The following is a 22,468-nucleotide window of genomic DNA, read 5'->3' on the forward strand; positions in this document are numbered from 1 at the left end:
TCCGGGTGAGAGCATCAATGCAATGCTCTTTGCAAATTGATCAAAAGTGATAAAAGACAAGTTACCAAAATTAAGATAAACGCTGTTCCTCTAAACTATCTTTTTATCAAAGAAAACCTGAAAATATTCCACTCAGCCGTTTTAAACCTAATAATAATAATAATAATAATAATAATATTTTTGAGTAGCAAATCAGAACATTAAAATGGTATCTGAAGGATCGTGTCACTGGAGTAATAATGCTAAAAATTCAGCTTCGGGATCGCAGGAATAAATTCTATTTTAAAATGCATTCGAAGTAGTGCTGTTAATCGCATTCAAAATAAAATCTGCGTGTATATATTTAAGAAAAATGTACATTTTATTCATTTAACATTTTTTTTATCTCAAATATATTTATATAAATTCATACATGGAAATATTTAAAATTATATGTACTATATGTCTGTGTGTATTTATGTAATCATAATAAATATATACAGTATATACACAACACATTTTTTTTATTTTGAATGCGATTAATCGTTATGGAAATGGTAAAAATATATATTTTGCTGTACTTTGGATCAAATAAATGCAGGTTTGGTGAGCCTTTTACTGGTAACGTGCATATTCCAGATCTTCTGAAGCCATGCGATCTCTTGCGTTTATCGGCAGGAGAGCGTTTAGTGATGGTCGAGGCTCAGTGCGAGCGGGTTCGGATGCTGTATCGAGATTGTGCTCGTCCTCCACCTCCTCCGGTGCAAACCGATCAACGACAGGTGAGACGCTTGTTCTGTGCGACACTGGAAACCCTCCTTGACGTTTCTTGCCGTATACGGACCGCCGTGTAAGCCTTGCTCTCTCCGCAGCCTAAGGAAATCACGTGGTGCCCGTCGCGCGTCTTCCCTCCGGTGCGCGCCTGCATGTTCTCCTCGCACTTGACCTCGGTGACCTTTCTGGCCGATCCGAGCGCAGGCGGAGGCCTTCCCAGAGGGACGTTCATCTATGCCACTTCTCCCGTACCTGTCCAGGTAACCACAGCCACATCACACGCATAAAAAGCTACAGTGAAGGCGTTTATAACGGTGCAAAACTAAACGCTGTTCTGTTGGACTTTCTATTCATCAAGGCATCCTGAAAATAAGGTGTGTCAGGTTTTCCACAAAAATAGTGGGAACTGTTTTCGCTAATTTGCGTGTCGCCAATTAGATTAGTCTGTATCTATCTCTATTTTTCTCCATGTGTTTTTGGTTTCCAGGCCCCTTCCTTTTACTGGGAGATTGAGGTTGTTTCTTTTGGGGACTCCGAGGATGACAGTGGCCCTATAGTGTCGTTTGGTTTCTCTCCGGAGGCTGAGAAGCGAGACGGCGCCTGGACCAGTCCCGTGGGCACCTGTCTATTCCACAAGTACTGACCCGCTTCGTTTAACACGCACTACGAAAAACCAGAAAATGATTGCACAGCAAGTCAAACGATATTGAATGCCATGGAAAATCAATAAGTTGTATAAGAACCGGGAGACTGTTCCACAACGTCCTGAAAATTTTGATGCATGCAACAGATCAGATTATGGAGAGATTTATAGACGAACAGTGAAATCTTCAAATCAAGTCTGTATTTGACTGACTACCGGTGCAATGAGATCAAAACTGCTGCGATAGATTGCCAAAAAAAGCCACATGCCTGAGGGACGCACAGAGAGAAAATGATGTTTTCTTCACTGCACCAAGAGACAAAGATGATTAAAAACAAGACTTGACCGCAGCAAGTGATCAAATTTAAAGGAACTCCTTAGCGGGCTCCTTTTCCCAGAGCTAATAAGTTAAGTTTTACTGTTTTTCAATCCGTTCAGCTGATTTCCGGGTCTGGCGATGGATTCAATGGTCTACGCTAAAATTGCCAATCAGACCGGTAGCATCGCGTTCAAAAATGATCAAAGTGTTTCTTCTTTAAAACCCGACTCTTCTGTAGTTCTATCATGTTGTAAGATCGGCGGAGCATGAAAAGTTGTGATTTTCTAGGCCGATATGACCAGGAACGTATAGTAAACTCTTTGGTCATTTTTGAACGCGATGCTACCGGTCTAATTGGATTCAATGATCTATGCTAAGCTATGCTAAAAGTGCTATCGCCAGACCCGGAGATCGGCTGAATGGATTCAGAAGCTGTTTTTCTCTGGGGGAGTTGGAGAATGAGGCTAATAAAAAAAGTGGAGTGTTCCTTTAAGGTTGTTTCTGGCACATGGGTGCTGTATGGACTCTTAAGCTGTTCTGCTTCCATCCTAACTCTCTTCTGTTTTTATGTGTCTCAGTAATGGGAGGGCGGTGCACTATAACGGCTCCAGTTTGCTGCAGTGGAAGAGCGTGAGACTAGACGTGGCTCTACTTCCTGGTGAGACAGGACGGCTTTTATTCGTTTGAGCGTTTAGCCGTTAGCTACGAGCGCAGCATGTTCAAGCCAACTGCTGGGGAAGCTACTTTTGAAACCGAAAGCACTTTCAAATCATTCTTGTTTCACGCAAGATCTTTTTCTTGAACTCCTGTAACAATCTAAACATTATCTAACTCGTTTTAGTTTATTAGCGTATCACTTGCTAATCACTAACACTTGCATATCGTTGCTCTTTTGTTGGTTTTGTGCTCCTCATTTGGATAAAGGCGTCTGCTAAATGACTAAATGTAAATTAAATTTTGCTTGAGAAGCGAAGTTACAAATTAAGCCTTAATTCTATAAATAAATACATAATATGATGCTTAATAAGAAAAACAAATGCCAATGTGTAAGCAATCTTGCCCTTTGAATTAAGTTGACTTAATCACAAATCTGCTTTATTTGGATGCATAACAGTAAAACCATAATATAATATATTATTTGCTTTTCTTAAATACATTTCTTTTTCGAATGTTTAGGGTTCTTTTCAATTAATGGAAAACGAGCAAGCAACAACTTGGAAAAACTCATCTTACTGAAAGCTATGCAGTTTTTCAATAGAATATGTAAAGTTAATAGGGTTTAGTACCTTACCCCCCAGTGCTGGTAGGCAAATATCTGCCATAAATGGCAGAGTTTTTGGTTTAGTTTGTGTGTAATTCTGGAGCTGCTCTGTTGATGGCTGGTGCGGTGTGTTTGGACGCAGGTGATGTTGCAGGCATCGGTTGGGAGCGTCTGGAAGGCACTCCTCCTCCGCCTGGTCAGCCTCCCAAAGGAAGAGTGTACTTCACCTACTGCGGGCAGCGGCTCGCTCCTTACCTGGAGGACGTGGCCGGAGGCATGTGGCCTGTGGTCCACATTCAGAAGAAGGTTCGCTCATACAAGATACGCAATGAGGCTTAATAATGGCAAACGGTCCTGCTGAAAACATATTTTGCTAATTGCATAGGGATATGTTTTTTTTTTTTTTAGGCTTAGGAAAATCAATTCCAGTTTCAGAATAGGATACTTAAGATCAGGAATGGATTTTTTTAGGTGCTCAAAAAGCTATCGAGAGATTTATTCAAAAACATGATGTTTGCACTCGACTTATTATTTTGGAATCGTAAAAGAACTACAATCTCCATTTATTAAAAAGAAATGGAAAATATGTATTTTTGTTTGTTTCTGGTATTCAGCAGCAATTAATACATTCTGCAAAAATGTATATTTTTAATCAATATTAGAAACTGTGATTTTTGGGATAAATCGGATAGGAAATAAAATATAAAACAAATACATTTCAGATTGCACAGCGTAAATAAAGAATGATATAACTTTTTGGGGATATTTATTTAGTTTTATTGGTGGTTTGAGCATCCAAAAATGTCTTTTCTCTAGATTAATGTCTTTTTATTGTACGCTGGTTTGGTTGTTTGCCCTGTTTTTCAGAGCACGAAGATTCACGCCAACTTCGGCTGCCGGTTGTTTGCGTACGCCGAGGGACAGGCTCACCGAAACGCTGCCGATCTCTGCATGGACCTCTCAGAGGAGATCAGCGCCAACTTCGAGGCTCTGCCCTTCGCCATGGCCTCCGACAGCGACAATGACGCCGGCACGAGCGTGGCGTCTGACTCGGGCTCTCACGGCCCTCCGTGTCGCATCGCTGCGGTCGTCACGGCACAGCAACGTCGGTCCACTGCACCCCACTCACAATATTAACTCACAGATTCGGTTAATGTGGGTTAAACATTGTTCTTATGATTTTGTTTTGTCCTCAATAGAGTACAATAGTGATGCCTCTTGCCACTACAAGGTTGAGCTGAGTTATGAGAATCTGGTCGTCTCGGGACCAAACGCTCATCCGCCGCCGATTGCTGATGATGAGAGCGACGATGAGGATGATGAAGATATTCCCAGGGTAAGAGCGGCTCATGACCTCCTCACAAGCCGTCAACACACACACACACACACACACACACCCCTCACACTCTTCTGCCTTCTCTTTGTAAAGGAGGATCATTACGCTTTGCTGGTGAAAGCGTGGGAAACCAAAGTTTTTCCAACCATTCGCCGTCGTTTCAGGAACGAGGCTGAGAGGAAGTCCGGCCTGGACCAGATCAAAGGAGCCCTTCAGCTGGGTGAATGAACGCCCGTCTCGCTTTATTTGCAATGGCTAAAGACTTAGTACATAATGTGCGCTTTAAAATAATGCAGCGAATTCGAACAGAATATAATGTTCTCTGCATTTTAACTGCGATTAGATTGAAAATGTAATATAACTGAAAATATGAAATGCATTTAGCTAAGCTTTAAAGTGTTTTATGGCCCATTAAAGCACGACTTAAGTACATATTTTCTGTGAAATGTGGTTGAAGTACTGTTTTAATATATCGACAAGCAACTTTTGGGGCGATGAAGTTGCATTTTAGTACATTTGAACTATATTAGATTTAATATTGAGTAACAGTACATCTAAAATTATGGTAAAGTACTTCACATGCATGTCAGTCAACGCAAAATAAGTGCCTCTCTTTAAGTGGCCTTTTATTAGTTTGAATATTATTTGATCTGAAATGCACTCTTAATGCACACTTAATTGTATTAAAATGGCGTGTCATGGCGCAGGAATGGTGGATATCGCTCGTCAGACTGTGGAGTTCCTGTATGAAGAGAACGGAGGTATCCCTCGTGACCTCTACCTCCCGACCATAGAGGACATCAAGGACGAAGCGAACAAGTTCACCATTGATAAAGTCCGCAAAGGTCCGTGCCGTTCGTCTGAGGTTCTCCCCACTGTCTCACGTTATCGTTTTGGATTGTTTTTAACCTCGTCGCTGCTTCTCCACCCAGGTTTGACCGTCGGCATCCGCTGCCCGGAGGGAAACAACACCAGCAGCAGCACGGGCGGCACGGCCCTGCCCAAGTTTGCCATCCGGGGCATGCTGAAGACCTTCGGGCTGCACGGAGTCGTGCTCGACGTCGACTCTGTGAGTATCTGCCTCCAAGCTAATCGGCACGAGCTCAAAAGAAACCCAAACTAAACGCTCTGGCTTCGTTATAGAAAGTGTAGCTATATGCATCGAATTATTAGGGATGCAACGATGAACCGCTGGTCGACAATCGATTCAAATATGAAATGATTCAGATCTGTCGAGATACCAGACAACCAGAACTGGTTGTTTGTGCTTTTTTCTTTTCACCTGTGAATTAAAGTAGCGTTCAGAAGCACGGCTTTACCTCGTTTTACAAAGCTTTGCTGCAGTTTAGATTAATAACCGCTCGTGCTGCATGTGTGCAATGGTTGCCTCTCATTTCAAATGGAAATATAAAGAGATTTCTTTTATTTGTGAAACTTGCTTATTTGCTTTGCGGCTTGTTTTAAATTTTTCCATTTAGTTTTGTTATATTCAGGTTTTACAAAGAAAGGTGCTGCTGCATTTTATATAAAGACGCCTTCTCATTCACTGTATAATGTCTATAATCTCATTTTGTTGAAAGAAATCGGAAAGAAAATGTAATTAAAATCATGAATAAAATCGTGACAAAATTAAATTAATTAAATGAAGCTTTATTTAAATACTTGCATTTTTATGACACGCACCTTCATGTTTTATTCTTACTTTAATGTAATATAATAAATTTAATCTATTTTATACTTTTTTATTTCTTACTTTTTTTTTTGGTAAGGTATAAAAAGATTTCGACCGTTTTTTTCTACTGAAATCAGCATAATTCTCTACAACATTCTCAGGATTAAATTATAATTATATTTCAGATTTGAAAATAAACGTATAAATGTAAAAAAATTAAGTCCAGGCTGTGAGATTAAATGATGCTGCTGCTGATTTTAATGATAATAATAATAATAATAATAATAATAGTAAGTACACAAAAACTGGTAATTTATCAAATTAAATAATATTTCCATTTTAAAATGACCCCTTTTTAAATAAGTGTAATATATTCATGACAGTTGAACTAATGTATTAATACTTAATGTATAAACGCTTAACATTAAATCATATAAACATACACTGTCTGAAGGTTGATTTGTGTGTGTCAGGCCAATGAGCTGGTGCAGGTGGAGACGTATCTCCGCAGTGAGGGGGTGTTAGTCCGGTACTGGTACCCCATCGAGATGCTGGAGAGGCCCCCGGCGGGATCCCGCAGGGCCGCAGCCAACGGCCTGGTGTCTCTGGACAGCAGCAACATCCAGATTCACCGGTAATGCATTTATAGACGCGTTCCCTATTGTCAGTTCTGAAAGAGAGGCTCTTTTATGCACCATATTTAAGTGTGTGTGTGTGTGTTTCAGGGAGCTGCTGCGCTGTGAAAGTGCACTGGCCCGTCTGTACTGCCGCATGGCATTGCTCAACATCTTTGCTCCCAAGAGCCCTCACACATTCACACGGCTCTTCCACATCCCCGCCGTGCGAGACATCACACTCGAGCACCTGCAGCTCTTGTCCAATCAGCTGCTGGCTCCGCCCCTGCCAGGTGATGTCATACGACTAATTTAGGGGGCGGCTCATTGCGTCCGGTTTCCACGTTTGTGTTTTAAATTCGACTGTCAGGCCGTTCAAGGGTTTGTTTCTTGTCTGTGGCGTTTCATCAGTGTCTCTGCGGTGAATGGGTGCCGTCAGAATGAGAGAACATCGCAATAATCCGTCAGTGAACATCTTTTGAAACGAGAAGTCTATCATCCAGGTGTTCAAATCAGTCATCAAAGTGTTTTAACTTAAAGCTGTTACGTCTATAATAATTGATGTTCCTTGAAGTGAAAAAGTCCATCTCCTCTTTTGTCTCACGTATTTGTTTAGAACCGTTTTGGCTCGTAAACTGTTCTTTCCTGATTCAGACCAGTTTTTCACCGGAGCAATTGATTACGGACTAATTTATGGTTAATTCAGTTTAAAACATCTTAATGATGGAGTGATTTCTTATAAAGCTTTCAGCGTCTTCAGACTGAAGTGATGTTTATCAGGACTCTCAGTCTGACGGCACCCATTCACTGCAGAGCATCCATTGCCAATCTGGTTCTTTTAAGAAACAAATTAATCTGCGTATTATTGGCTATGTGGGTGGTTTCAGCAAATGAGTGAACTGTTCCTTCTAGAAAGAAAACCAGAAAGCTCGTAAAGCTCTAACTTTCTGTATTTGCCCGTTTCCCTTTCGTGTCTGTAGATGGCAGGATCAGTTCAAACTCTATTCTGCTGGCTCAGTCTGTCCTCCACGAGCTGCAGGGCAAGAGCTGCTCCCCGACCGAGCTCTTCTATCAGGGAAACGCTCAGAGCATCCGCGAGTGGCTGACGGTGGCCATCAGCAGAGCCCTGCATCAGGGAGAAGACAGCCTTCTGGAGCTCACTAAACAGATCTGCTGTTTCCTGCAGGTACTGACGCCTCAAATCCGACCGCCTGTCAGTTTTCTCGACAGGACATGTTATTATTTTGATTTGTATACAAATAAAAGTGACAAAGTAGAGATCAGTATTATTTAAAGATCATTGATATTCTAGATTTAGATGAGGTGTTTAATGCAAGCATTAATAATTTAGTTATTTATTGTTTTTTTATTTTAATATTTAAAGTTATATATAAAAGAATTTTTTTATATATATATATATATATATATATATATATATATATATATAATTAATTTTTTTTTCCAGTTAATTTTTATTTAATTTCAAATTATGTTTTGGTTATAGTTAATGATAATAACCCTAGTAAAGTAAAGGAAAAATGATGGCTGTTATTAAACGTATTATTTCCCAAATTTGGAGCATTATTGTAGATACATTCTAAATTATTTTGCAAATACTGATAGTCTTATTTAAATTTACCCAAAAGGCAAAAGTGTACTTTTTAACTTTTTGTACTAAAGTGTGTAAAGAAACATATCCCTGAAAGTGCACTGTGGTAGATTATTATATAGTTACTCTGGTTGCGTTTTTATGTTTGCTGAACATTCAGAGCGCTCCAGAGCAGTTCACACTGGAAGAGTTTCCCATCACAGAGTCCAAGGTCAGCATGGACGTGAACTTCCCCGGGGCTGCGTTTGTGGTTGTCTCTTGCAAAGAGAGCCAACTCAGCTGCCGTAAAGAGTGAGTTTCGGTTGATTATCTGTTCTGCTTTCATCAAGACTGCTTATTTCAAAAGAGCAAGAAAAATGTTTAGCGTGTCATGTTTTTCTCTTAGCTCCTCTCTGTATAAGGCCCCTTGGACTCGCCTAATGGTTTATGGACTTGGTCATAAGGTCCGACGAAATGGCCAGCTGAATCTGATGGAGGCAGTGTGCTACCCGTTGGATGCCTCCCCGTCCAATACAGGCCTCACCCCTCCACCCACGGCCAACCAGTACCCCAGCATCATCATCCCCACTGACAAAGTTCATGTCAAACTAGGCATGTCGTAGTACATAGTTGCATACATTTTTGAGTTTCACCCACTCAGTGTGGTCATAATATATCACAATGTTTCATTTTATTAGTGCGTTTAAAAACTTTCCTGACGGGTGCCGAAGAACAGGATTGATAACCACTGCTCTAAAGAGAAGGGAAAATCTGAAATTGTATCATATGACCCCTTTAAGAGAGGTTTTGATATGTTGACTGACATAATAAAGCACATGCAAAGTTCTTGATTATAATTCGGTATTACATTTAATAATAATGCATTTTAAATGCACTAAATTGCAAATTGCGTCATTATAAATGTGTTATTACACATTTGTTTAAATGACTGACATGAAAGTTTCCATTAAGTGATTGTTACATATTTCAAAGACAATAAAATATAGATATATACAACATCCTACTTTGGTCAAAAGAGCAGTTCAAAGTTCAGCTAATTGCATTCGATGCTTTGCATTTATTTGCAAATAATATTTATATGGTACTTGGGTATTATCTTTTAAAATGCACATTTCCATAAAAAGTAGTCTTTTTAGATGTTAAAATGTACTTCTTTTTCACTGGTGTTGGCTGCATGCTTAAAGGCTATTGTGACCACCCCACAAGACCAGTAAAATACATTTAGAAATAGAGAGTGGTTTTCCTTTCCAATGCGTATTTAACTCATATTCTAGTCAATGTCTGCAGGTGTATCTCCCCCTCCTGGTGCAGTGCTGGTGTTGCACTCACTGCCTCTCGAGTTTCCCTTGGCCATGGCCTTTGCTGAACAGCTGCTAACCTACACCATAGGGGAAACCGCTGACCGCTCTGAGGATGAGCTGGACACTGTGCCCACTTCTGTGCTTATGCAGGTTGTAGAGTTGCTTGGTAAGAAGTTAATTCGAAGGATCGAATGAAACGTACTAATAAAACTTCCCATGCAGTTTCTTTTTTGAACCTCACACTTGCTTTATCTGTGTTTAGGTGGGCTTCTGTGGACCACCGATCTTGCTCCCTGCATCAAGGAGCTCATCTTCCACTTGCTCGCAGAGCTTCTCCGAAAGATCCATGCCTTTGAGCGTCGCAAAACCCCCTCAGGGCTGTCTAGCCACATTACATTGCTCCTCAACCCTTGCTTGACAGTCCTTATGGTTCTTCAGTCCGAACTACGAAAACTGTACGACCATGAGACCCAAAACTGGGGGCCGGTTAGCGGAGGTTCCTGCACTTCCGCAACGGGTAGCAGCGGAGCACTTGCGCTCGTTGCCGAGCGGAGCCGCTTCTCGACCTACTTCCACGCCCTGATGGAGGTGTGTCTGGCAGTCGCCGAAGTTACTCTGCCGCTCAGTACGGGTTCAGGGACATCGGTGGTAGGCGTGCCCTCATCTACAAGTGCCACCAACTGTAGCGATTCCTCATCCTCTTCATCGTCCTCTCCGGGACAAACGCCTCAAAGTCCGAGCTTGCTTTCGAAGCGCAAAAAGGTGAAGCTAAAGCGCGAACGGGCGGCGGTCACGGTTGCATCGGCTGCTGCCGTCTCAGGAAAACATGGTTCTGGAAGTGGAGCTAGACCGACAGAATGTGACAGTGCTTTGCTAAACATGGCCGGAGGGAAGCCCGAGGACATGTTGTGGTTTCACCGCGGCTTGACGTTACTCTTGATTTTACGGCACCTTGCGAACAAGGACCCGCAAGGCCTGGGTGTCACTGAAGATGCCGTTGCAGATGCTTGTCAAGCCTTGGTGGGCTCCACCGCTCACAGTCGTTTGCTGGTGCTCTCAGGGATCCCCACTCACTTGGAGGAATCCGTGGTGCGCAGTGCAATCCGAAGGGCTTGCAACGCTCACGGTGGGCTCTTCAAGGACGAGATCTTTATCCCGGTTCAAGAGGAGGACCCTTAAAAAGCCAAAGCTGAAACTTCAGGTATTCTCCAAGATGCAAAGCGAGATTGCACTGCAGGAAGCCTAAATAGCAACAGCGCAACGCCGGTAATGATTGCCTCGGCTTCAGCGAGCCAGACGTCAGTGTCCGGCTCTTTACAGGGAGCTTCCAGGGCTTCCGGTGAGCTGCTAGTGAACCAAGAGCTGGTGACCCCTCAAACAGCACCTTCCCAACCGCAAGCACCGCTGGATCCCCACACGGTGTCCAGTCAGGAGAGTCTGGATGTGTCTCTTTGTAGCACGGGAAGTCAAGGTAGTCTCGGCAGCATCGGGGAGCAGTTGGATAGTGGCGCGACATCAGTCTCAGATGGGAGCTCCATGTACACCGCTGCCTCGCCGGACATCCATGCCAGCGTGACACGACCAATCAAAGGCTATGCTGTCATAGAGGTGGGTGGGACCAGCAAAAGTAATATAGCACGAGTGGTGTTTACGAGCGTCTTTATTACTGTTGTCTCGCTTCGATTTAATTGGAATGGTATGCCACGCTTATGTTTCAGATTATTTTTCCGTGCACCTTTTGCACATTAGCACATCATAACAAAAGGCGTTTGATAATGTTTATTTATTGGAAACGTATGGAAAACTAAAAATGCATGCTTCTTGTGCGTGTGTACATACAGACTGTAGTTTTGCAAGGCCATTATTTCTGCTTATATTTTTTCTTAAACGATCAATATCTGTCATTAAGTGTTCTGTATTCAGCCTTTGCCAGTACTTGCCAGTATCAGCTGTAAATTATTTTCCAAGGCTGATATCAGCTGATTTTTGGCCTTTTTTTAATTATCAGCATGTCTTCTTTCTTTCTTTTTGGTTTACTCTACTTTGAATTTCTCAAGACGAGTTGAATTGTATCCGGTATTGATGGACTGTTATTTTGCAAGGCAAATACATAAATCGATATTTGGCATTTTTTCAAATTATGGGTATCAAGCATTAGGTTTTTTGCCGAGACTGCTATATCAACCGATATTTAGCTTTTTTTTCAATTATCAGTATCTGATATTAGGGTTTGACAGTGCTGATATATTACTGATGTTTTTTGTGAATTATCAGTATGAGCTGTTACGTTTTTGTCCAAGGCTGATATTTAGCCTTTTTAACGATGAATATCGGTTGTTAAGTTTTTGTCAAGACTGCTATATCGGCATATTTCGCTTTTTTTTTTAAATGATCAGTATCGGATATTAGGTTTTTGACAGTGCTGATATATTACTGATGTTTTTTGTGAATTATCAGTATGAGCTGTTACGTTTTTGTCCAAGGCTGATATTTAGCCTTTTTAACGATGAATATCGGTTGTTAAGTTTTTGTCAAGACTGCTATATCGGCCGATATTTCGCTTTTTTTTTTAAATGATCAGTATCGGATATTAGGTTTTTGACAGTGCTGATATATTACTGATGTTTTTTGTGAATTATCAGTATGAGCTGTTACGTTTTTGTCCAAGGCCGATATTTAGTATTTTTAACGATGAATATCGGCAGTTAAGTTTTTACCAAGACTGATATATCAGCCAGTATTTGGTCTTTTTTTAATACTCAGCCGCAGTTTTTTGAGGGAGGCTGATAAGCGTCAGAAGCAGGACTTTAAGTTTAACAGAGCTGAGAATGATAGTGCTTGCGAACTAGTTGTCAAGAATATAACAAATCATTTAAAGATTCAGAACCTTTTTGATTCATTTGGCTAACTTTTTTTTTCAGACTCTTTCCACTGCATCTTCTCCAGATTTTCAGACAATGATAAACCGCATCTAGAGCACCCAATAACTTAGCAAAGCTACCCATTTTCTTATTAAATTAAATGCCAAATAACATTGTGTTTTTTTGCTTTTGTCGTACAGGTTAGGGCACGGGCCCAAGTAGAAAAGATTCGTGCTAGTCTTTTTAACAGCAGTGATCTCATTGGCCTTTCCAATCTGGAAAGAGAGGAGGAGCTAATGGAGATGACCAATGAGGAGATCCTCACTGCCTCCAGTGTAAATCAGAGTTTATTTGACACGCAAGGAAGTTCTGCCCTGGAGGAGTACTTCCTTGACAAATCAATTAGAGGTTCGTCGATTTCTTTATCGAAGAGGGTTAAAAACAAGTGTTTGCTTTAACTTGATGCTAGCTTCAATCACGTTTCGTTCTCATAGGAGATAAATTGGTTCCTGAAGCACGTGATGTGCTGATGGACATCTTCAAGAGCTGCGTATACGCAGAGCAAGTGCTGAGCTCCATACCAACAAAACCAGTGAAAGTATCGGACATCTATCTGAGCAAAGAGCAGATCAACTCTCAGACCCCAGGAAACCTGCTCCACGTGTTTTTTACACACATACGGCCTCCCAAGAAGGTGCTTGATGACCAGCTCACTCAGGTAAAAGCTATTAACTATTACTAATTTATCATGAAACGTATTCATTATGATTATCATTAAGTATTGACGGTTATTATTAATACTGTGGTTTACTAATCTGTTAACTTAATTATTAACCTTTGTTAATTGCGCATGTAGATTCTCCGTAAATATGGCACAGTAAAGCCCAACAAAAACAAGCACAGCAAGGCAGGCAAAGAGCAGCACCAAGGCAAAGTGGTCAGCACAAAAAGACCCATCACCAAACCCCCGGCCAAAGAGAAGTCCATGCTTAACAGTGTTAGGTGAGTAGTGACATTCACTAGCACTCCTCTAACTTGTGTAAACTACCAAAAGATAGTCAATTTATTTACGTTATTGAACATTTTAAATATTTAACCGAATACAAGCATTCCTTACCTTAAGTTTCAATTTTAATTAAACATGTTTTTTGTTTGAAATGTATAAAAGTAGTTAATCTGCCGACTCAAGATTTGTTGTAGTAGTTATTTTATTTATTGAGTTGCTATTACTGTTTATTAATAAAAAGAACATCAATTTTGAATTATTTTTTGTTTCTGTATTTCAGCAGTGATTCAATTGCTTGATTTTCTTTTTCTTTTTTAAATCGGTATTGTTTTTATATATTTTCTAAACATTTTCACTTATTATTAAAAAGAAAGAAAAAAATTATATATATATATATATATATATATATATATATATATATATATATATATATATATATATATATATATATAATTTATTTATATTTATATATAATTTATTTATATTTATTTTATTATATATAATATTTTTTTATTTCTTTATCAACAAAAATTATCTTTATAGTTTTAGTTTTAGTGGATATAATATATATACTATAATATTCCTGCATGATGTTTTCCAGGACTGTACTAAGTGAGAAAAAAACTGTCCTTAAGCCAAAATCTCCAGAGAAGACCAAACCTGATGAAAAAGACCCTGAAAAGTCTCCTGCCAAAAAGCTTGAAGGTTTCTGAATTCCTGAATTTAATTAAAAAAGTGATCGGTTTCAGTGGAATCTCATTAACCCTTTCTCTGCCCGTCAGTGCCAGAGGAGAAGTTTTTGACCCTGGAAGGTTTCCACAAGTTTACTCTCGACCGAGCCAAGCAGGATATACGCAGTGTTTGGCGGGCGATCCTGGCATGCGGTTATGACCTGCACTTTGAAAGGTTAGTTACAAAGAAGTTCAAGTTTCTTTTAAATTTCTTGACGTAAACTAGCACCCGAACGGTGTATTTTTAAGCAGTTCGTTTTTAAACAGCCATTGCTTTTATAAAATTAAAAATAAATTCAGTTTGATTTGTTTTCATTTCAGCAAAGAGACCCTTCATGCATATTCATCACTGAATTTTTTTTTGTACTGCAAAATATTAGCATGTTACGAAAATAGCAATTGAGCAACGTTTTATCCTTGAGAATAGGATAAAGGTCCAACTAATTGGGAGGTTATTTGTAAATGCCTGGACTAATCTCTGAAGATCTCAACAGTGATTTTTCTCGTTTTAGATGCACATGCATCGACTCCCGACACGCTCAGAAAGCCAGTCGGAAATGGGCCTTCGAGATGGACTTTGCCCTGGTCCAGTTCGCTAATCGTCTCTGCCGGCACCTGGCCATCACTCCTGCCCGCTTGCACCCTCACGAAGTGTACCTCGACGCCAAGGACGCGGCCGACCCGCAGGTCGCCTGCTTGTTAGGCAAGTGCTCGCCCGCGCCATGCTGTTAGATGCGTGTTCTGAGCCGAAGGGTCGGCGTTTTAACCCCGGTGATCTCACGCAGGCGTTCCAGTGGAGAGTCTGCGCCTGCGCTTCGCTCTGCTGCAGTCGCTCAACAGCACCCTGGAGAGCTTCTTCCTGCCGCTCGTGGAGCTGAGGCTGACTCAGACCTATCAGAACAGCATCGCCACGCTTCTGTGCGAGGCCAAAGGTCAGTCGCATTAAATACACTGCGTGTAGGTGAAATGAGGCCGAGTCATGTCTGTCGTGTGAAAATGTTCTTGTGCGTACTTTTCACTTGCACTCGTACGCTTTAAAGTGCTTTGGAGAAGCGTGTTATCATCTGATACCATTTCTCGAATAGATTACACCCAAAGAGCTTCATAATAAAGGCGATTTCTCGCTGTATGCCATACGTGCAGATTGTTTTGCTATTTCGCTAATGTGTAATCTTTTCAAAAGAACATTTATTACAGGAAGAGCATGCTTAAGTATGAATTCGGTGTAGTATTAACTATGTGGTATTAATTGCATGTTAATCGCAATTTAATAAAGAGGTGTTGTAGTTTACGTGCGCATAAAATGTAGCTGTATATAGAAATATAAAAAGTAGTTGTTTTTGATCTTTGTGTGATTTCAGAATTAATTCTATTGTGTTTGAAATAGGGCGAAGACAAGCATTTCCGATGAGCTAAAATAAACTATTTAATGACATTTAATGAAACTTGAAAATGAAGTACATTTAAAAATATGAATCCCAGATATATTCATTTGAATAGATAAAATAATAATCAAGTGCTTTACATGTACACGACTTAAAGTGCATTTTAAGTTACTTTTTAAATGTGAACTGCTGCGTGTTAACTGTTATAAAAGTGGACTTTTATTTCATTCATATTGCATCAGCTCAAGCAATCTGATCGATATACACCGATCTCGTTTGCAGGCCTGATTTTTTACGACACCAAAGTGACTTTTATGAACCGGGTGCTAAACGCAACGGTCCAGCGCACGGCGGATCACGCCGCTCCGGAGATCACGCTGGACCCGCTGGAGATCGTGGGAGGTAAACCAAGTAATGCATCGCAGTACTGCTTGAAAGAAGTAACCTGTGCTGGGGAAGTAATGGAAACCTAATGGGTTACAGGTTACAAGTTACTTAAGTTCAGTTGTCATAAGTAGCGTAACTACTTCAGTTACTTTATTCATGCAACTGATTGCTTTTTCCAAATCTGTGAGCTTTTGAAACGGTTTTATCACAAATCGAGCTTAACTTAACTTAACATAATTTAACAATGCGCTAATTATTTATTTGAAAGGATGCTGTTTGAAAATCAAAACACTGGCGTCTAACGGTGTCTTGGAAAAATGCAGTTAATCTTAAAAATAAAGCATATCATAAACCCATTAGTTGTTGAATAAACTGTTTCGGTAACAGCTATTTATGAAAGAATATGCGCGTGTAAAAAAAAAAATCGCAATCGTTAACATTTTCGTAAGTCGCTTAATTTAATTACACACTTTTTTGTTTTTCCATAACTGTAACTCGTTACGGTTCAGTTTGTTAGTAATTTAATTACGTAATGCCATGTAACTAGTCACTCCCTAACGGCAAAAAAGTTGGCAACATTTCATTTTAGGGTTGCTTATTAGCATGCATATCACCAGAATATTAGCCACTCATTAGTAGTAATAAAGCACAGAATAAAGCCTCATTGTATCCCTAATCTACCCAGCAACTATCGTTCTGTTAATAAGCAGCAAATTAATAATTAAAGTGAATGCTTTTTCTTTATTCTGTGGTGTTTTCAAAAAGTCACAACCTGTTAGTTTAGAAACGCTCCTGGTGTCACTGAATTCAAGAAACCGAGCTCAGCAGCGAAAGGCATGGTTTATTAAATGCATTTGAATGATATTTCCTTATTGCAGATTTGCCTCCAGATTTTTGCATTTGGGTTTTCTTTGTTGATTTCGAAGGAATGATGAGTCTGTATTCGAGCGAGTGAGATAAGTTCACATGATATCAAGCGCTCTGCTCTTCAGTCATGCCTCACTCCTCAGACGTGTGTCTCTCAGGTGAGACGCGAGCAGCAGAGAACACGTACTTCTGCCAGGCGGCGCGCCAGCTGTCCTGTGTGCCGTCGTCTCAGCTGTGCGTCCGGATCGCCAGCGGAGGAGACCCCACCTACGCCTTCAACATCCGCTTCACCGGCGAGGAGGTCCACGGCACCAGTCAGTCTTTGTCAATGTTTTTCATTTAACATTTTATTTTTGCTTCATTTCCGTTAACTAAACTTATTGCAATGCCAATAACAAATGCAATAACTAGTTGACAAAATGAGCAATATTTTGTTTAAAGTGATTTGTTTTCGTTTTAGTCATTTTAGTACTTCAGCATATTTTATTCAGTATATCAATGTCTATTTTTCGTTGAAGTGTTTCATTTAATATTTATAAATTTTAAACTTTTTTTCCTGTATTTATTATAATATTTCCTTGTCGAGTTTGATGCAGTCACACAAAAATGATATCCTTAATAAATAAATGTTATAGTTATATTTTCTCTTTGTTTGTTGCTTATAGTTTATTTCCACCCTGCTCTATATTACAGCGTTCATTAATATTTTAAAATAACTTGTTTCAATCCGAACGTTTGTATATTATTATTGTTTATGATCATTATTTATTACATGTCAGTTGTAGTTAATAATAAGAATGTCATGCGTCCTGTTTACGTGCTTCTTGCCGCTCCTGTGTTTTTTCTCAGGCGGCTCGTTCAGGCATTTCTTGTGGCAAGTCTGTAAGGAGCTGCAGAGTTCGGCGCTCTCTCTTCTCCTCCCGTGTCCCAGCGCTGCAGCAAATCGCAATAAGGTGCGCCTGCATGTTTGATCGGTTGGGTTTCGCAGCATTTCAGGAGCTTCAAGGTGCTGACCCAGGCTGTGTTTCAGGGGAAGTACATCCTGACGCCGTGCCCCATCACGTACGCCGAGGAGCAGCTGCTGAACTTCTTCGGCCAGCTGCTGGGCATCGCCATCCGGGCGGACGTGCCTCTGCCTTTGGATCTGCTCGGGTCCTTCTGGAAGGGTCTGGTCGGTGAAGCGCTCGACCCGGACTCGGACTTTCGAGAAGCCGACCTGCTCACCTACAACTACATCAAGAAGTTTGAGAATGTAAACTTCATTCAAGTTAAACTTGAAACAAACTGTGATTTATTTTCTTTCTGTCTTTGGAGGGAGTGCAATGTGACGCATCAGATTGCTTTCTTGTTGCTTTCTTTGCTTTAATAAAAAGTAAAAAGTAGTACACTTAACTGTACAGAATTTGCACTTATGTACTAAAAAAAAAAAAAATATATATATATATATATATATATATATATATATTAGTAAGCTGAAACAAAAATTATATATATATATATATTTTTTTATATATATATATATATATATATATATATATGTTACTGTAAATAAATGTGTTACTGTAAAAATATATATATATATATATATAATACATATGTTACTGTAAAAAATATGTAAACAGAAATAAAAAAAAGATTCTTGAAAATAACTACAACTGAAATAATAATAACATTTTGTTAATATATTTTAATAGAAATTCTTTTAAAACTTCAAAAAATGCTAAAAATGACGAGAGCACTCAAAAACAAAAACTACAAATATTTTCACAAAGATTTTAGCAAATATATACATAATATATGAATACTGATTCAAAATAGTTGTTTTTGACTCCAAAAATTGTAGTTTTGATTATATATTACAAAAGCACCGCTGATAACACTATGGATAATATAATAATGAAATAAAAGATCACTTAAGTGACTTGGAGAGAACACTTAAGTGTAGTAAGTAAAATATTTGTAATAATGTCAAAAGTCATATTGTACATTTTAAATCATTGTTTTATAATAATATAAAGAAGTGCTTATTATGTCTTTGAATAACATACTAAACGAAGCACTTAATTATGATTTCACCAGTGGCTTCTTTTACATCACCTTTTAAAGTTAATATAATTTAAATTCACTCAATATGCATCTTATTTAATTGCTGCTTCATGGCAAATGTGTACTTAGAAATATATTTAAATACATTCATCAACAGAAAAATATATTTTAGTTTAGCATAAATTATTAAATTACATATTAAAATGTACTGTGCAAGTAGTTCATAAAGCACTCTAAAGTCAACTAATTATCTGTAATGTAAATGCAATTATAATTTTTATATAGCGTGACATTTTGTTCTGACTTAAATCGGACTTATTGGGGAAACTACATGTTCATTGCACTGCTTTTTCACAAAAGTGTATTGACTTCCTGCTTTGCCCCGTGCCTGGTTCTCGTCTCAGCTGTCGGACGAGGCGGAGCTGGAAGCGCTGTGTGCTGAAGTGTCGTCCCAGAGCCACTTGGGCGAGAGCCCGGACTCGCCGAGCCGTCCCTGCTGCACCTTCACCTACATCACCATGACCGGAGAGGAAGTGGAGCTGTGCCACGGAGGACGTGACATCGCCGTCAGGTAGGAGCCCTTTAAAGGGACGGTTCACCCAAAAACAAGATGCTATCATGTGTAGCATAGCACTAGGAAAATATGCTTAATATATTTAGCCAAAGACTTCCGTAGTATAGAAAAGGTTTTATGGAAGTCAATGGCCAGTGTTTTTTTTAATGCTATGCATGTAGCTTAGATTTTACTTTATGTGAGACTCAAAAATGTATGTTGTGTGCGTATTGCAGGAACGCTTAAAATAAATAAGCGCTTTTTAAAGGCATCCCTGCCAGCATTTAGTTTTTTTGTTTGCATTTATTGGATGATTTTGACCTGTTTGCTGATATGCATATATGAACATATTATATATTAAAATAAAGAGCTGAGCTTCTGCTTTATATATATATATATATATATATATATATATATATATATATATAACTAGAGATGTTTCTGTGTTTGTAAAGGCCTACTTCGTCCCGATCTACACATATGATCGATATTATGATCTAGATTGTCTCCGATCTGTCCTTTTATGACGCTAGAGCTTTTCTTACAACAGGGATTAAAAACCCGTCGTTGTCGTGCATGAGTTAATATGTAGTTGATGTCTAACACACGTACTTGTGTGTGTGTGTGTGTGTGTGTGTGTGTGTGTGTGTGTGTGTGTGTGTGTTCAGCTGGGAGAATATAGACGTGTACGTGCGAGAGGTGCGGGAGCTGCGCCTGCGGGAGCTGCAGAACGTGGAGTGCATGTCGGCCGTCCGCGCCGGCCTGGGCTCCATCATCCCGCTGCAGCTCCTGACCTTACTGAGCCCCGCCGAGGTGGAGCTGCGCACCTGCGGCCTGCCGGACATCAACCTGGAGTTCCTCAAGGTCAGGAAACGAGCCTCGGCTCTCTGACTTCCTGTCCCTCAGGGAAGAGAAGTGAAATGTTACATCGCTCACCCTCGGGCCGCTCGAGATCTCGGCGGCTGTTTAGCTTTTTAGGACCCAGTTCTTTGGGGAATAAATGCAGGTCAGCTGCTGCTGTCCCTTTAAGAGTCAGTGAAGCATATATAGGCAACATAGCATTAATAACTGGCTCCTGATGATATATTATGAAGTGAAAAGGTAGGTTTGTGCAAGACACATGAACATTATTTATGCTCTTGAATAAAAAATGAAGGTTTTTATGGTTTCTCATGGTTTATGTGATTAAGACCGGAGGAACCGTCCTTTTAGCTCTACCTGAGCGGTATCAAAAGCACTCTAAAGATTGTATTTAATGTAAATTTAAACGATAAAACACTTTCATTTCATTGCAGTTAACGTGATTGTACGTGCAGTTGGCTGTACGTTGTCCCTTTGTACACGTTTGCTTGCTAAATTGACTCTTAAAGGAGTTTAAATTAGCATTTAGCCGTGTTTTTTCAGGCACTGTTTTTGTAAAGATGACGTTGCCTTGAAGATTTCACCAGATGTCTGTAAATAATGCATACATGCAAAGAAAACAAAACAAGTTATGCATAATAAAACGGGGGAACAAAAACACTTAACACATGAAAAAAGGGAGGTTCAAAAAGGCATGAAACCAGCAGAAAATAAATAATAGAGAGCACCTATAGTACTGTTTGTGTGGAAGAAGAGGCCAGTTTCTCCTACAGGAGGCGTCTTGAGGTTTGGTTTTGTTTGTACGTGCTGGTGAATCGGGTCGGTACCCACATCCCGTGGAAGTTTGAAGTCAACAGCACCTCAAGAAATGTATTCAGATCACGCGTTCAACGCTTCATTTCCCCGCTGTACGAACCAACTCGTAGCTAACCTCCCCGATCCCGTCATTCCAGGCTCACACCATGTATCAGGTGGGACTGATGGAGACGGACCAGCACATCGAGTTCTTCTGGGCCGCGCTCGAGATGTTCACGCAGGAGGAGCTCAGCAAGTTCATCAAGTTCGCTTGCAACCAGGAGCGGATCCCCTTCACCTGCCCCTGTAAGGACGGCGGCCCCGACACGGCTCACGTGCCCCCCTACCCCATGAAGATCGCCCCTCCGGACGGGGCGGTGGGTGAGTGCCACGCATCACACAGTGCAGTTTATTTAATTTCAGCTTTAGTGATCGTAACGGGATTTGTGGAACATTCATGAAATGCTTCTAATATAACCAAAAGGCAAATACAAACGCATTCGTAAACCGTTCTCAGCTCGTTTTATATTTGGCCTATGAGAATGTGATGTGCTTTATTTAAAAGCATTCTGTTAATCAACTTTAATAATCCTTATTACTATATCAAGTGCATTCATTGAATAACGATGGCAGTAGTTGTCAGGTTTTACTGCTGAGAAACTTGCAATATCTCTGCTTTCTGGGATTGTGGTATTGTTAGACTGGGATTGGGAAACGCCGATCTAAATAATAAAAAGGAAGATTTAGAGGGGTCACGTGATGCAGTTCAAGCGATTCAAGTGTCCCTAAAGCCTCAAAACGAAAGCGATATTCTTTAGAAATGTTCTGACTTGTCCACACCATCTTAAAATTTCTCATTTAAACGCACACTTCTCTTCATCACAGAACGTGTGCATTTTCATAACTCCACCCGAATGTTTGCGCAAAGAAGGCGGAGCTATTATTGCCGCTGTAGTGTTGCTGCGGGCGCCATGTTCCGGAGACGCTGCTCTACTTACTGTTCAAACACGAGTTTTGAGCTTTGAGGGCTAGTGCTTGTTTGTCGTTTCTCACAAATGCAGACGTCAGAAGGCGGCACCAAATCATTCTAATCAGTCATTGGATGCAACTCATGCCTCATTTCTGTGTGTTATTGTTTTTGTGTAATCGCTCCGGAACGAGTCATCATGTTATGGTAAGGGGCGTAACATTCCTGTCGGACGCGTGCAGCATTCGGCCAATCGGAACGCACTGGTTAACTGGCCAATCAGAACGCACCTCGCTTTTTTAGAATGAAGAGTTAGAATGGAGTTCAGGAGGCGGGGCTTAGAGAAGAAACAGTAATGCACAGTGTGTGGAAAATAATGTGTTTTTTTTACATTTAAACTACATAAACATAGGCATTACACTGAAAACACACAAAAAATATTTTTAGCAACTTCATATAACCCCTTTTAAATGTGAAATTAAAGCTGCCAGTAGGTGGCAG

The 22,468-nt window shown here is 40.1% G+C and overlaps 1 protein-coding gene across 1 annotated transcript in view; it reads left to right on the plus strand.

Annotated features, from left to right (window-relative positions):
* LOC122349259 (probable E3 ubiquitin-protein ligase HECTD4) overlaps positions 1 to 22,468 on the plus strand; it is a 58,134-nt gene that overhangs the window by 32,808 nt on the left and 2,858 nt on the right. Inside the window, 32 exon segments of the mRNA XM_043245237.1 lie at positions 1 to 5; positions 658 to 761; positions 852 to 1,013; positions 1,241 to 1,389; positions 2,294 to 2,373; positions 3,119 to 3,282; positions 3,844 to 4,081; positions 4,176 to 4,312; positions 4,406 to 4,532; positions 5,020 to 5,157; positions 5,245 to 5,381; positions 6,458 to 6,618; positions 6,710 to 6,891; positions 7,579 to 7,784; positions 8,368 to 8,498; positions 8,593 to 8,798; positions 9,495 to 9,674; positions 9,771 to 11,116; positions 12,570 to 12,777; positions 12,864 to 13,087; positions 13,226 to 13,371; positions 13,977 to 14,080; positions 14,158 to 14,281; positions 14,619 to 14,809; positions 14,892 to 15,038; positions 15,774 to 15,893; positions 16,904 to 17,059; positions 17,595 to 17,698; positions 17,776 to 17,997; positions 19,196 to 19,362; positions 20,013 to 20,208; positions 21,159 to 21,381. The exon segment at positions 1 to 5 is cut by the window's left edge and continues 111 nt beyond it. Of these exon segments, the coding sequence (XP_043101172.1) occupies positions 1 to 5; positions 658 to 761; positions 852 to 1,013; positions 1,241 to 1,389; positions 2,294 to 2,373; positions 3,119 to 3,282; positions 3,844 to 4,081; positions 4,176 to 4,312; positions 4,406 to 4,532; positions 5,020 to 5,157; positions 5,245 to 5,381; positions 6,458 to 6,618; positions 6,710 to 6,891; positions 7,579 to 7,784; positions 8,368 to 8,498; positions 8,593 to 8,798; positions 9,495 to 9,674; positions 9,771 to 11,116; positions 12,570 to 12,777; positions 12,864 to 13,087; positions 13,226 to 13,371; positions 13,977 to 14,080; positions 14,158 to 14,281; positions 14,619 to 14,809; positions 14,892 to 15,038; positions 15,774 to 15,893; positions 16,904 to 17,059; positions 17,595 to 17,698; positions 17,776 to 17,997; positions 19,196 to 19,362; positions 20,013 to 20,208; positions 21,159 to 21,381 (6,185 nt within the window).

The sequence above is a fragment of the Puntigrus tetrazona genome, chromosome 7, assembly GCF_018831695.1.
Source record: "Puntigrus tetrazona isolate hp1 chromosome 7, ASM1883169v1, whole genome shotgun sequence".
Taxonomy (NCBI): domain Eukaryota; kingdom Metazoa; phylum Chordata; class Actinopteri; order Cypriniformes; family Cyprinidae; genus Puntigrus; species Puntigrus tetrazona.